This window comes from Cyanistes caeruleus, chromosome 3 (genome assembly GCF_971803275.1).
Source record: "Cyanistes caeruleus chromosome 3, bCyaCae1.hap1.1, whole genome shotgun sequence".
NCBI lineage: Eukaryota > Metazoa > Chordata > Aves > Passeriformes > Paridae > Cyanistes > Cyanistes caeruleus.
This window is the reverse complement of record NC_141703.1, coordinates 111,863,730-111,878,767: the sequence shown is the minus strand read 5'-3', so window position 1 is coordinate 111,878,767 and position 15,038 is coordinate 111,863,730. Positions and strand designations below refer to the sequence as shown.

At 38.6% G+C, this 15,038-nt stretch overlaps 1 protein-coding gene across 5 annotated transcripts in view; it reads left to right on the top strand.

Annotated features, from left to right (window-relative positions):
* Positions 1-15,038, top strand: part of EPHA3 (EPH receptor A3) — a 177,399-nt gene that overhangs the window by 143,014 nt on the left and 19,347 nt on the right. For all 5 annotated transcript variants that reach the window (XM_086883592.1, XM_086883593.1, XM_086883595.1 and 2 more), the window contains 3 exons: positions 2,237-2,422; positions 6,252-6,313; positions 8,539-8,748. In XM_086883592.1, the coding sequence (XP_086739718.1) occupies positions 2,237-2,422; positions 6,252-6,313; positions 8,539-8,748 (458 nt within the window). The remainder of the gene's footprint in view (positions 1-2,236; positions 2,423-6,251; positions 6,314-8,538; positions 8,749-15,038) is intronic.

Genomic DNA, 15,038 nt, shown 5'->3' with positions numbered 1-15,038 from the left:
AAGGGATTTTAGTGGGAGGCTAAGCATAAGAAAATTGAGGTCAGAAGCCACTTTCTCAGATTTTTCTTTGCAGTAATTTTTTTCTTTTAGACTAACTCACTTATTTTTATGGATTCAGTTCAACAAACCACTTCACAAGTTTAAATCCAACTGGGCAATAGGAGAATACTACAGAAAGTACCTTTTTTATTTGGGGTAGATTTAACTATGTGCTTTGCCAGACAAGAAAGCAAGTGTTTGCATTTCTTCTGAAGTTGGAATAAACTTGTAGCACAACATCTTGTTGATCCAATTATTCACAAAATTCAGGGGCTACCTGGCTATGAACTTACTATGGAGATTTGAAGGGTCCCAGTGAAGGCAAGAACGTTGCTGATGTTCCCAAGGTTTATGAAACATTGAGCTTTGGTGCCTCTCCAAATCAGAGGGAGATTTGGTTTAATCTCCACAGATTTAAAATGCAGCAAAGTGAAGGGAGTAGCTGATTTCACAGAATCCTCGTTTACTGTTCCCCTAAGTGCAGCAAACTCCATTCCCTGATGTACTAAATAGCCTATTTAAAAAGAAATTGGGCTATCCTGAAGAGAGATCTTTGTGCCCTGAAAAGCCCTCCTAAATAATATCTATCCATTTTCCACATGTAAATAGGCACACCAGTCTGCAGGGCAGGTTATACAGTCTTTATGTGTGTGGCATAATTAAAAATAAACATTTCAGGAAGGCTTTGCATGGAAAGCCATCATCCTCATTTCTTAGAGCCAGGTTTTCCACTCAAACACAAGCCCTTGTTCCTCCTAAACAGAGTCTGGTGGGACCCAGTCCATTTCTTACTGGGATCATTTAGTAATAATTTGCAGGAAAAATTGTAGTGTAACTGCATGGGTCACTATGGGTGCTGACCAGATAGATATACTCAGCATCCATGCTGCCCTGGATATAAAAAAATCATAGGTTAATGTAGCTGGGCTGCCTGGGGAGCTCTTTCCAATTAGATCATTTTCCAAGAAAGTAAACCAGCTTTATATCCACAGACAGCAGCAAACTTCATTGCTAGAAAGAGCCCATCTTTTATTCTCCTACAGCATCTGCTGGCCTTGAGGTGCTTTTGGAATCTGATTAATCACTCAAGTTCTGGATTGTTCAGCCATGCCTAAATGGGGCTGTGTTGATGGACATTACCCGTAACCTCTTCCTTCCCAGAAGTTAAACAAATATCAGATACACGATTCCAGCTTTAAAATGAAGGATTGATTGCTGGGCTGCTGGCTGAAATCATAGCTAAAGTCTCCATTGACAGTAACTGTAAAATAGTTCTAAGAGCTTAGCTTGTTATAACTTTTTGGACCATTAAAACATCAAGAAAATGGAGCTGGAAGCTGCATGCTACAAGATTTATCTCAAGCAGTTTTTTTTTCCCCCTTCCCTCTGTTTTCAAGATGTGCTTTGCTCTTCTTATTTTGTGGTGCTCTGATAGTGTTGGGTTGGTTGGTGTCTGAGCTCCTGCTAAAGTATAATGGTCATTTGGGCTTGCAGAACTTGATTGCTTTTAATTAGGTCTGAAAAGAGCTCAACTCCCATTAGTTACTAGTAATAGCTTTTAAAATTTGTTTTCTGAGCTGCTGCCTGTCTTGGCAGCCTGAAATGCAAACAATGTTAGAATCAAAGGATGTAATGTCAGTGCTTTTTAGCAATATGTATGTACATAAAGATACATCTTCCTTTTAGTGGTTATTACCTTGAGACTACAGTTCTCTGCCTAGAGGATGAAGCAGCTGGTGATAAGATACAGTGATATTAATTTCTGTGTTGTTGACTCAAATCTACCTGGGTTAGAAACAGAGAAAGATCATTGCCCTACCACATCTTTATTCAGGCCTTTTTTGATTAACTTGGCTGTCAAAAAGAAAAAGAAAAAAAATCCGAATAAAAAGCTGAAAAGGGGCTTTGAAATCAGCTGCTGCTCAAATGGTAACATATTGAAATTTCCTTGTGTGATTTGTGTAAAAATTAGTTAACTGAAAAAATTTTTCAAGTGATGTGTCTTCTTCCAACAGTTTTCTACACATTTAATATTTCCTCTTTTGAATGCTGAAAGAGTTTCCCTTGTACTCTACTCTTTCATATTGCAAAAGGATAAACCAGTGTACATCACATTCCAGAGGCTGATTCTTTTTTCTTGAGTCCATACAAAATAACCACGTTTCAGCTTTTGTCACTTTTCCACTCTCTTTTTCAGGAGAATTTGGGGAAGTGTGCAGTGGGCGCCTGAAGCTGCCTTCTAAAAAGGAAATTTCAGTGGCTATCAAAACCCTGAAAGTTGGCTACACAGAAAAGCAGAGGAGGGATTTCCTGGGAGAAGCCAGCATCATGGGCCAGTTTGACCACCCCAACATCATCCGACTGGAGGGAGTCGTCACTAAAAGTAAGAAGTGACGTGGAAAGTGTCCTGGAGGTGCCTTCCAGCCTGGATAATTCTCTGATTTGCTGATCAATCAAAGGAGAGCACAAGTGAATTATAAATGAAGTCATCCAGGTTTATGCTCTGCAAAAAGCTCAGTAATAAATTGACAGGTTTAATAAACTCCAGAGTTACAAATTGCTCCGAAAGAGCCAAGAGGCACTGGGTGATGCTCTGGTGAGGAGTTGTTGGAGCCTGATGAGCTGAGGCTTCCTAATTGCACTGAACTGTGCTGTGTTCTGCTTTCAGCTAAATCATTAGCTCATTAGCACTAATTAATGAACAGCCTACCTGGTACAACAACCGGTTCTAGTGAATTATTAAATAAGGCCAAACTTTTTTCCTGGATGGTTTTCATGCAGGGGAAATATTCCATGGGATGTTCAATATGTACCAGCACAAGGCATTTTAAAGCTCCAAAACTCCAGAATTCAAACATCTTGGTAAAAATCTCAAAGAAGAAGTCTTGAGGATTTAATCTGTCAGTAGTAAAATTAATTTTATCTCTGTCCTTATATATATATTTACTTAAATGCCTTTTCTAAATCTGCCTTTGGTTGCTTTTGTTATGGGTTTGGTTGGGGTTTGGGGGTTTTTTGGTTGGTTTTTTGTTTGTTTGGTTTTGGTTTTTTTATTTTTGTTTAAGCATATTCTTGATCTTTCTTTATGATAAAAAAACACCTTCTCTTTTTGAGACAAAAAAATTTAACTGAAACCTCTTTGTCCATGTTATACCTTCCTGGAAAAGTAATGTATTTCAACAACCCTCTTCAGCCACATTTTCTGTATTTCCACTGCAGAATGAATTGATACATTTAGTGATCAAATTTATCTACTTACATTAGTTATTAAGTGGGAGATGAATAAGATTTAGTAAGAGGCAATCTTAAAAAAATAAAAAAAATAAAAAATTGAGTTCTCTTAGATTTTCCAGGGAAGCAGAAAAAATTTGTAGGATATTTCCTTGTTTATCCTAGGGGACCCTACTAGCAAAGCAGCCCTTTGCCATTTCAGTGATCAGCTTGGAATTTTCTGAGGTTGTTTCTAGTTTAATTGGATAGAAACATACCAAATACTTCGGTTTTAAGTAGATAGTTTTATTAGTTTTAAGAAAATTTTAGTTTTTAATTGTGTGATTCAAAGTTTCAAAGGGATGGGTATGAAAAAATGTCATAGCATACTGCTGAAAAGTATAAGAAATTAAAACCCCACCAGAATATGTCTAAAAGTCACTAGTGAAAGGTATGTAAAACACTGTATGTTATAAAGAGCCATAATTATAATAATAATAATGCCTTCGCTATGTGTGATTCATGAAAGTCTATTTTACTGATTTCAATAACAAAGAAATTATTGTTTATCTTAGGTCTCACAGTCCTATTAGGAAAGGTCTGCCTGCATAAATTGAGGTTTATCTCCTGCTTTGTAGTGACACACATTTTGTATAGTCAGAATAAGATTTGCAGTCACAAAATCGCTTGAAATGCCAGCATCAATCTGCACACAGCTGAGCTAAAAATCTATTTTGTTACATTTTGTATTCCTGGAGCACTTGAGACAATAATTTAACTGCTGTACATGCAGGAATTTGTTCGTTGCTCTTGAATGTGCATTACTAATTCTCTCTTTATTCAGTGTAAGTGACTTTTAGTGAGTTTGCTACTCAGGTGTATTCACAGCACTGCTCTGGGGGGCTGGGGGAGGAGGTCAGGAGTGCCAGCTGCCCATCACATCTATATGTGAGAGAGAAAATCTGAATATTCCCAGCTGAAACCAATAAAACTTCAAGGGTACAACACCCTCTCCAGATAGCTCCAGTACAGGAGTTAAGAAATCTGCTCTGGAGCTATTTGTCTCCATTTTACTAGGCCAAAAGTAAGTGTAATAATAAATATTTGTTTTATTAAACATTCTGCAGGGTGATAGCAGGACAAGAAGCTTGTGGGTTTGGGTTGGTTTTTTTTGGGTTTTTTTAGCAAATCAATTACCACATCAGGCTTCCAGCCTTGCCCCCAGTGCAGAATTGTTTCTCTGCTCCTCGTGGATTTCTGTCCTGCATTTCCCAGCTGCTGCCCTGCACTCCTGGGCACACCACAGGCAGCAGTCTCAATAGCCAGCACACATGTTCTGCTTAGTTTAATAATAATTTACAGCAATTTGTAGCCTGCTATTATAATAAACCTGGGCAATGCTGTTGACACAACTTGTTATCATTTATGAACGGCTGTGCTTTGATAAATGGATGCAGAGAGCTCTTTTAAAACTTCAGAGCATGTGCTTCTTATTATGGGCACATTTCCAGCTGATTGAGAGTGAAACCCTGCACTCAAGGCTCTTGGAGTGTGGGTGAGCAAGGCAGGAAGATGCTCCTGTAAGAATTTGGAAGACATATTTCTTACTGTAATTTAAGTTCTTCTGATAAAGTCTCGTAAAATTGCCTGAGTTTGTACAGAAACCAGGCACCTGTCTCCTGGCTTCAAAGTGCATGGCAAAATAAATTGATTTATCACAGAAAGTTATGGATAGCCCTGTACTGGAAAGGTCCAGCAGAATCTTGTGTGTGTTACCAGAAATTCCTTTGAATTCATGTTAAACACAGAGGGAAAGTTAAGTATTTTTCCTGTAGGTATTTCTGGCTAGCATGACTAAGTATAAATAGACTTTTTGCTTGAGCTTTTCCACTGTTAGATCTCATATATGTATCATCTCTTATATCATTCAAGATTAATATTTTGCACACAGTATTTCCTACTGGTGAATGGATGACAGTAAATTACTCATTAGTGTGACTCCCAGAGTGTAACACATCATATGTACCACAGAAAGAAGACATTTGAACCCATTAATTCATGATATTCTTCTTGTATTAAGCTCGTTCTTTGAAATAACTATTTCTCCCCTAAGACTTCTATTTGGTAGAAGCTGTATTTTTTGAAAAGCAAACAGAAAAAAAAGTTGTTATGACCATTGACTTGGCTTTTTTAATGGCTTTCTTGTTTTTAATTAAACTGAGTACCTTTTTCAAGCCTCATGCTGTTCAAGTTTAAAAGCTAAACTTTCACCATGCCCACTGTACAATATGTTGGCCTTTCTCCTCCTTTTATGGTCAGATGCCTTCCTGTATTTTATGTGCAATAGTAATTCATCTCCTTAAATAACTTCATGCTCTTACCCACCTTTCTCTCTACCACAAAGAGAAAATAAGCAAAGCTTTAGTAAATATTATGAAATAATAAAATCCATGTGATGGTAAAACATTAGCAGGGCAATGACCATGGTCTGAAAACTTCCCCCTCATCACATTAATTTTTGCATTAGTTTCTCTCCAGCACATCAGAGCTGCATATAAAGTCTTGGTTGTGTCACAGAATGCCCTAGGGTGGAGGGAATGGTTTCAAAAACTGGTCTGAATATATCTGGATGAGTTTTGGAGAATATTAAAGGCTTTTCAAGGGCTGTTTCCTTAGAGTTTGCCATTGCCCCGTGGATGCAGCATGCTCAGGTCCCAGCTGTGTCCAAGTTTGTGCTGTCAGGCATCCCATCACAGAGGGAAGGAGTGCCTGGAAGGAGGGAATGCCCATCTTACAGCTCTGCTTCTCTTTCCATCTTTATCTGCACTTTCCTTTCCATCTTTATCTGCACCCAGCCTCTGTTTGCCCACACAGCTTTTGCTTCCTTTCCAAATGTAAAAATGATCCTTGGGGTTAGGAAGATTTGGACACATTCCTAGGGCTTGCTGATTGTATTCCAATGTGTGCCTTTGACTAGCCTGACCCCTCTGCTCTATTTTTAGGTAAACCAGTCATGATTGTTACTGAATATATGGAAAATGGTTCCTTGGACAGCTTCCTACGAGTAAGTGCAACAGGAAACTAAATGAGGCAGAAGTTGCTCTTGTTCTGGACTTGTTATGGGTTTACTGCCACTCTGCACTGATCCATCCTCAGCTCTTGTTGCTTGGTATTTCTTTATTTTCATTTGGGTTTGTGAGCATCATGATGTGCTCAGAAAGGCACGTAGGGATCTGGCTGGTCCGTTTGCAGTAAGCATTATTCCAAAATTAAGAAAATTTTGGTTGCATTATAATGTCACATCTATTAAAAATGAACAAAACAAAACATTCTGGCACACAAAAATGAGAACTGTTTTTCTGGAGACAGAAGTATGACTGTAATGCAGTTTTGCTTATTGGTTGGCAGCCTCTATGTCTAAGCAAGAGATTTTCAAAATGAATAGATGTGTGGAAATTTTATCAGTAACGAAAAGTTGACAGAATAGCCCCATACCTGGGGATGTTAGAAATGTTTAGCTAGCAAAGTTTACTGGACTGTTTTCTTTTTCCAACCTTAGACATACTAATGCTGTGGCTGATTTATCTTTGTTTTCTGTCAAAGTTGGTAGAGAGCCTAAAACAATTCGTCCGCTCCCTGTGTCACCAAGATTTACTTGTGGCAAAACAAGAAGTGCAGGAGAAATGAAATCCCATCTGAGGGGAAACACTGGTTTAATTTTAATTTGTTAGGGCAAACTCAGCTTTGGCTGGGAGACTGCTTTGGTTCTGCCACGGTTGAATGACATTATCCCCCAAATTCATAACATTGAACTAGACATTTAACCCCAAAAGGGGATAGATTGTCAACCTTAGTTTCACTATGTACTATATATGTTACAGTGTCCAGTGGAGCATGTAAAATACATATAAATAATGTGTCAGTATAGCTGAATGAAATATCTCTGTACTGAACTATATATATTTTGTTTAGGCTTGAAATCCTTGAAGAGAGCCCTGAGGAAAGGGGAATAATTTCTGACTGCCCAGAACAGTTGTTCAGCTTGTTCTTTCATTTCAGTGTGATTTTTATTATTTTTTTTTTTTTACTACTCTTGTGTGGAAACATAGATAAGAACCTTGTGACTCATTAATATCACAGGCCACTCAGGCCATGTAACCCTTTTTATAAATGCCTTTTGAAACCACTTAGTTTGCTTTCCCCATTGCCATTGAAAGGCTCTCTGAGCATCTGATTCTGTTCATGCTTAGAAACCTTCTGGTTTTTACTTAAATCTTTTCCAGAGTCTATATAAAACCCTCTTCTGTTGGCTCTGATTAAAAAAGGGACAGACAACTGCTAAGAAACTTTAAAAATAATTAATTTCTTTATGAAGGGGAACTCTGAGAGACTTTTTAAGCGTCCACTGTGTCACATATTTGTCTAATATCACCCCCAAGTAGAGCAATCAGAAATGAAAAATGGATGCAATCAGTCTGGCAGACTGATTCATGTCAGATCACCTCACGTGGCAGAGCCAGCTTCCCTGCATTTAATAAAATTCCAGAAGCACAAGGAGCTGGAGAGCTGCCCATGAGGATACATTTACAGCACTGGGGAATTCATCTGAGAGCTGTACTGCAACAAATGCTGTCCTGTTGTCTATGTATCCATATAGCAATATCAAAAGTAGATGTTAAACAGGATTCGTGAGAGTTGGGAGATTTAAATGATGCCCAGAAGCGGATGATGAGAAATATATCCAACTAATGGTTTCTAGGCTAAGTCATAATGTGTCTCAGTAATTTTTGTGTTCCTGAAGTTGAGGGAAATTTTAAGGAATGAGTTTTAAAGTAACGAAATTTGAAAGCTGCTGATTTGGATCAGCATTTGCCTTTGTTAAATCAATTTCTTGTGTAATAGAAAACTTTCATTAGGCCATTGGGGAAGGCTTGGATTTTCACTAAAAAATCCTGGTGCCTTTCAGGGAAGTTGGACATCTGTTTCGCTAATGTTCTGACGCTCCAGTCTCAGGAGCACACACAACTTAGATTTATGTGCTGCTTTCACACGTGTCCCATCTAGGAAATTAAAACTCTGATGACAGCAAGAAGGGGAAAAACTAATTTTTATTTGAATTGCAAATCTGTCCTCTTCCCTCAGCTGACTGGGAGATCAACATGTGGCATTCAAATCGCAACGCTTGACTCACAAGCTCCTCATTTGAAAAGCTTCCAGGGTACTTACCAAAAAATCTGTGCGAGGAGGAACGCGAGCAGTCCCTGAAATGACATTTCCAATGTTTTGCAGAAGCATGATGCTCAGTTCACAGTCATCCAGCTGGTGGGCATGCTTCGAGGGATCGCCTCTGGCATGAAATACCTGTCGGATATGGGTTACGTCCATCGGGATTTAGCCGCCCGGAACATCCTCATCAACAGCAACCTGGTGTGCAAAGTCTCGGATTTTGGCCTCTCCCGTGTACTGGAGGATGACCCAGAAGCTGCTTACACCACAAGGGTGAGCTCCTGTGTTCCTTTACCCATTTAAAATTCTGGTTGGTTGTGACAAAGACTGAAATCTGATGGAAATCTGAAACCTGAGGCTGTGTGGCAGAGATCTTGAGTCAGTCTTGTATGGCCAGAGATACTCAATAAACCAGAAGCTCATCACAGTTATTTTTAACTCCCTGTCTCAGAGAAAATAGAAGATGTATATACAAAAAGTATGGTTTGTGTTGGTAGATTCCTTAGACTATACAAAATTCTTGGCTCAGTCTCTTTCTACTGGATCTGTAAAAGGGTGAATATCACAATTAAGGCCCGAGTTGTTTTGGCACACAGTAATTTAAGATCTCAAGTCTTGAGGAGTCTTAGTTACACTGCTAAGTAAAAAAAACCTTCCCATCAAATTTTTGTGTTCTTTCTGGCATGACAGGACTGGAGCCTGTCTGGACATGTGCCTGACTGGAGCATACTGCTATCACTGTTCTCAAGGGTGTATCATTCGTACCTGCTCTTGTACCTCTAACTGAGTGAAAACTTGAGTAAAACAAAAAAATTGCACATCTGATTATCACCCTGAATCACCCTTCCATTTTTTTGTGGAAGCCTTTAGCTTTCTGTATATATGTGTATTACACTTGGATATCTGGTTGCTCATTTTAATGCTATTTAAAGTGGATTTTGTTAACTTTTTATAAAGTGACATTAACATCCAGTATCTTAGTCAAGTGTAATTTGCATTTCTCACAGTAATCACCTCATCTTCACTGTACAAACCAGATTACAGTGTATCAGCATAACCTTTATGTGGGTTTCCTTCATTCCTGAACACTGACAGGAGCAATCAATAATTTTAGTAGCCTGCATGCTGCCTTCCTCATGATTGAAATAAAATAACACGTGAGAAATGAGTAAAGAAATGACAGTTTTCTTACACATTATATACATATACATTAATAGACACAAATTTATCAATCATACCTTGATAACTTACCAGGCATAAAGACTCTGTTCTTTACTTGACCTTTCGGTATTTTCTTTGCCCTCTGATAAACTTTTTCATGGAGTTAGAAATATGCAATACATACCACTTTAGAAAACTGTGTGCAGAGAGCTGTCATGGTTAATATAAAGAGTCATTAGCAGGAGAAAGCAGTTTTAATTCTCAGTAGTGTTACAGCATTAATAAATAAATATTCCTGGAATGCAAGAGTTCCTCAATAGGAAATGGTCTGTGGTCCAGCCAGGAGTGTATTGCTGTGTCAGATACTTACTTGCTCTCTTAAAATCAAGCTGAAAATGAAGCTTTGGTTGAAGTGTCAGATCAGTGACGTCTCTGTGGGTGGCTTGGACGAGTCAGGGTGCACAGGGTGTCAGTGTTTTCAGCCAGTGCTCCATGTGAATTTCCTCTTCCTCTCCTCCTGCCGCCTATTTTCTGAGTCTACCTGACTATTTGCAATTAGATAGTGAAATCAGATGGAAAGAAACTGTTTTGTAAAGTGTAATCATCTGTGTTGAGTAAACTCCATCTGGCATTTATGGTGTGTGTGCAAACTGCTGCAGGAAGATGCTCAGATAATTAAAACCTTCAAATACGACTTAGGACAAAATCTAATATTTTTTTCAAGAGTTGTTGCTCTGAATATACCTGTGCCACATGTTGACTCTAAGAGAAGAACAGTGATATTTGATATTCATCTTTTTTGCTCACGTTTCCTTTGAAGTGAGTCTTATGTAGATGTCAAGGGAGTGTTTCCAGGTGGGATGTTTGATCCCCAGCTGAAAAAATCGGGGACCACAGATGTGGAACAGAGCTTCACTTCACTGGCAGAGAGATGAACAGCTCATGTTCCTGCTGCTTGGATATTTCACAGAACACAGGACCATTTCCTAGGCTTAGCACATTTTGCAACCACTAATTATAGGACAAAGCTAAGACACAAATAGTGCCGCTTTTTAAAAATAATGGCATCATCTCAAACTATTCCATGCTTTATAATGGCATTGTCCCAAACTACTTCATGTCTTTAAAGGATGGCAGTAAGATATTTAAAAAACAAACAAAAAAATCAAACCAAAACAAAACAAAAAAAAATCTCAATTATGACTAAAACTTCAAACATTCTGGAGTTTATATTATATTGATGTCCTCCTGTCCTCTGTCTCTTCCTACTCCCTGGTGTCCATTTAGTATCTGTGGTACTAGGTAAATTTATATATAGAGTTAGCTGCAAAGATGGGTACTTTATCTATTCAGGCTCCTATCTACCCCTATTTTCCACCTGTAAATGTCAAAGCCTGAAAATGATTCCACTGCTTTAATTCATAATTGCAAGTCAGGATTGAACTACCCCCAAGAAGCCCAGCCAGGCTTTCAATACTCACCACTGCCTGGGTGAAATTTTATGTTGTGCTGTTCTCAGAAGCCGTGTCTGAAGCTTTGCATAAAGGCTAGGAACGTGTATCCTTTTATCCATCAATAATTTATGTATTCCTTTATATATCAATGCATAATCTGTGATATTCGTGCTATTGTACCAGAAGCCTGAAGGACAATGCAAAGATCACAAGTGCACATGTGAAATACAGGGAATCAGGAGTTGTAAGGAACTTTCCTACCTGACAGGGTCATTTTTTTTTTACCTCCTGAATTACTGTCACTGCATTGATACCACAAAAGGCCTTTGGCAGCCTGGGGTCTGCCTGCTTACAGAAGCAGAAGCCAGCATGTGAATCAGGCTCACTGTTTGGATTTTTTTTATTTTTTCACAGAGTCTTTGTGCCTGAGGGGATGTGCTGTAATTCTCTACATTCTCCATATCTATTCACTTTTAATTGAAACACTGAGATTATATTAAAATTGTCATTGTCAAATGGATGGGGTTTATCCTTGCTATTTTTCAGATGTCTGTATGACAAGTGGGTGGAGCAATGACACAGTGTGAAGTGGAAGTGAATTTAAGCCATCACTGTTGTAGAGGGACTGTAATTATGTCTCTCAAAGACAATATTTGGGTAATCAGTAGATGAACTTTGACTATTTAAGCACATGGATAGATCACCAGTGTTCATGGCATTTTAATGTAAATGCAGCCCATGCTGGACAGAAATCAGTTGTATTTTCCCTATATGTGCAAAATCACAGTGACACTGTCTGAATGCATTGAAGTGTGTGGTAAAAAAGGGAAACAAAACCCCATAAATTCTCTTGCCCCAAAGCACAGAGGAGAGGAACAGTGTTCTGTCATCACTGACTACTCAAGGAGGAGATGATTTCAATATAAAACATTCATTAGTAAGGGACTGACAAGCAGCATCAGATAATTTCAGGTGTGTAAGAAGGTAAAACAGGCTCATCTCGCTCACATGAATCTGTCTTGTTCTGTACCATTAAGCTATCTCCTGAACTCTCCCAAGTCCTGCTATAATGCATGAATGTCAGGCTTTTATTTTCAGCTTTTTCTGCAAAGCCCTTCTAGTAATTCAGTTAGAATCCATTTTTCTTGATTCTCCCCTCCCCAGGCCTGTGGCTTCGGTGCCTGTGGCTGTCACCCTGTAACAGATTATAAATCAGAGTATTGGAATGGGTTCTGAAGTCCTGGAAACAGCTGCCTTGTGCTGGAGTGCCAGACGTGCTGGAAATAAATTGAGGACTTCATTGACTTTAGATGAATTATGTTGGAGATACTGCAGGAAGAGCAGCTCCACCTACAGAAGATAAAACTTCAGGTTGCTGCTGGCTCACTGATTTCCAGCCCCAAGAGAGGTTGGTTCTCTGACCTAGACTGCCTGGGATTTTGAGCTGCAATTACAAATTCCTACAATTTCTAACACCAAAGCCTCCTTCTACTCAAGTTCAGGGAGTTTGGCTTTATGATGATCATGCTCTTAAAGGAAGACAATGACAAAAATATATAAAAACTGTATTTATGTTCAGAATATAATCAGTAAATAAATTGCTGTTCTTGTTCTCAAATTATTCCTAAAAAAGAGTCAGCAAAATCCTTTTTTAAAAATAATTTTGACATTTTTATGACAAATTGGGGAGCAGAAGACCAAAATTACATTTTTTTTATATTTTTTTTTTTACATTTGGTGGTAGCTGATTTCTTTTTTTTAACTACGTTTTAATTAATATTTTTGTCTTATTTATGGTAATGCTTTGTGTATCTGCAGGGTTGTATAGGATTACAGCTGAGACTTAGGAAAGAAAATCTGAAAGCCACTGACTCACATTCATTGTAATAAGAATCTGGGGCTGATGCACCTTCCTTTTTCAGTAAAGCAAAGCCAGAAATTGTTCTGCTGAGTTCATAATTTTTCTGCAATAAAGCAGTCCCAAAATGTGAGGAGACTAATTAATGTCTTTTTTTCTTTTTTTTTTTTTTTGGTAAATGTGTTTCTCCAGTTGTATAAATGACATAAGATAATAATGACCTTCTACCCAATATGAAATTCTTGCCTTTGTCTAGTGGGAGATATCTGACTCTCTTTGTGGTGGTGGGGTCTTTGCTGATGTAAATTTAGGATATGGCTTTCCCCCAGGACTGATGTTCTTTATTGAAAACCAGGGCTCACTTCTAGCATAGAAAACAGAAATTGATTTCTTTATCAGCCTCACATCTAAAACTGTAAGTGGATTTGTTGTGAAAACATGAGGCTAGGGGAGAGCTTTCCTTGTTTCTTGGCTGGGCCTTGGACTCACTGAGGGCCCCCAGACACTTGTAAAGGGAGCTTATTAATTGAGTATGAGAAAAACAAAGTCATTTTTATGTTCTTGGTACTGTTCTGAAGCAGCACTGGGAATTGTGAATAAAGTTATAATGCATGGAAAATACAATGTACTTTTTTGTGGCTAAAGAACATCATCTAATAGATTCAATTTCCAAGAGATAGAGAGAGATCAGGCTCTTCATCTGCCTTCAGTGATAAAACAGTGGTTTCAAACGAGTTTATTTTCTGTGTCCTGTTTGCTGGTCTGCAAATGATGTGGAAATTCGGTGCTTACCTGATTTTAAGGGTTGTGTGTGAAATGAAGGTTTGTCTTTTGGTAGGGAGCTCTGCTAAACAGAATGGGATCCATGAAAACCATATGCAAAAACAATCCCCTCCCTGACCTTTTCCAAACCTCTAAGACTTATCTAGTGATGTTTTGGAGGCCTAAATTGTAGTCTGAGTCAGGACTGCCTGTGCTGTTTATACTTAATTTAATTTATGCAATAATAGCCATGAAAATGAAGATGCTTTGGTGTAGTTAGACTGTATTTAGGTTTCTAATTAACACTAATGCCTGCATTTCTATTGTTAACCAAGCTAGTGAGTCTAAAGCTGGTGATTGTATAGCTACCCTCAGTTCAGGTACAGTTTATGGGAGTATAGGCAAAGCAGCAAAATATTTTTAAATCTTGTTTTCTTGCTGGTTACTCAGTGGAAGTAAGAGCACTCTCTCCCCACAGAGGTGGTTGTGAGGAGAGGTGTGTGACTGGAGTATGATGGGGGTGTCAGAAGCACTGCAAAGAGCTGGTCTGGTGTGAAATATTCAGAATACATTCTGTACATGTTGTGCATAACTGGAAATAACTTTAAACTCTCACAGTTTTCTGTACTAAAATACTCCAGAATTGCCTTCAGGAACAAGTTTTACACTGCCATCTTCTAGAACTTTGTTTTCTCATGTGCGACTCTCAAAAAAAACTCTGTCAAAGCTGGCATCACCAGGAATTATCTCTTTTCTCTAATTCTCACATTTTAGAAACTCAGCCTGAGGTTCTCTGTGTGCATTTTATTAACTTGACCTGCAGCAGCAAGTGGTGGCCGTGACCAGAGTGAGATGTTCCCCTGCCTACCATGTTAATTGTACTGGTAGCTTCAGTTTTCTTCATGTTTTGGCATTTAATGATGGCTTGCTTCTCTTATGACTGTAAAAAACATCCAAGGCCACTCTCCCAGCTGACATTTTTGCACTCTTCCCTCTGCACAGATAACCCCATCTGAATCTTTTTGTGCCAGCTGGAGGCTTGGCTTTAGTGAAATGAAACAACATTGTGGCCCCTTATTTTCCCTGAATGTCCTAGAAAACCTGGTGAAGCCATGCAGGTTCCACACCAACAGGGAAATCACTTAAATGCCTCAAAATCAGCCAAATCCAGCCCTCCTGTGCTGTGCAAAAGGACCTGGGTTATGAACAAGGACCTTGGACTGGGTTTTTCACCTTTCATGCTGTATGACTGTCGTGGCAGTCTGCAAACATTTCAAAGCTGAAAATCAACCAGACTTGATTTACCATTTACTCTTACCTGTGCAAAT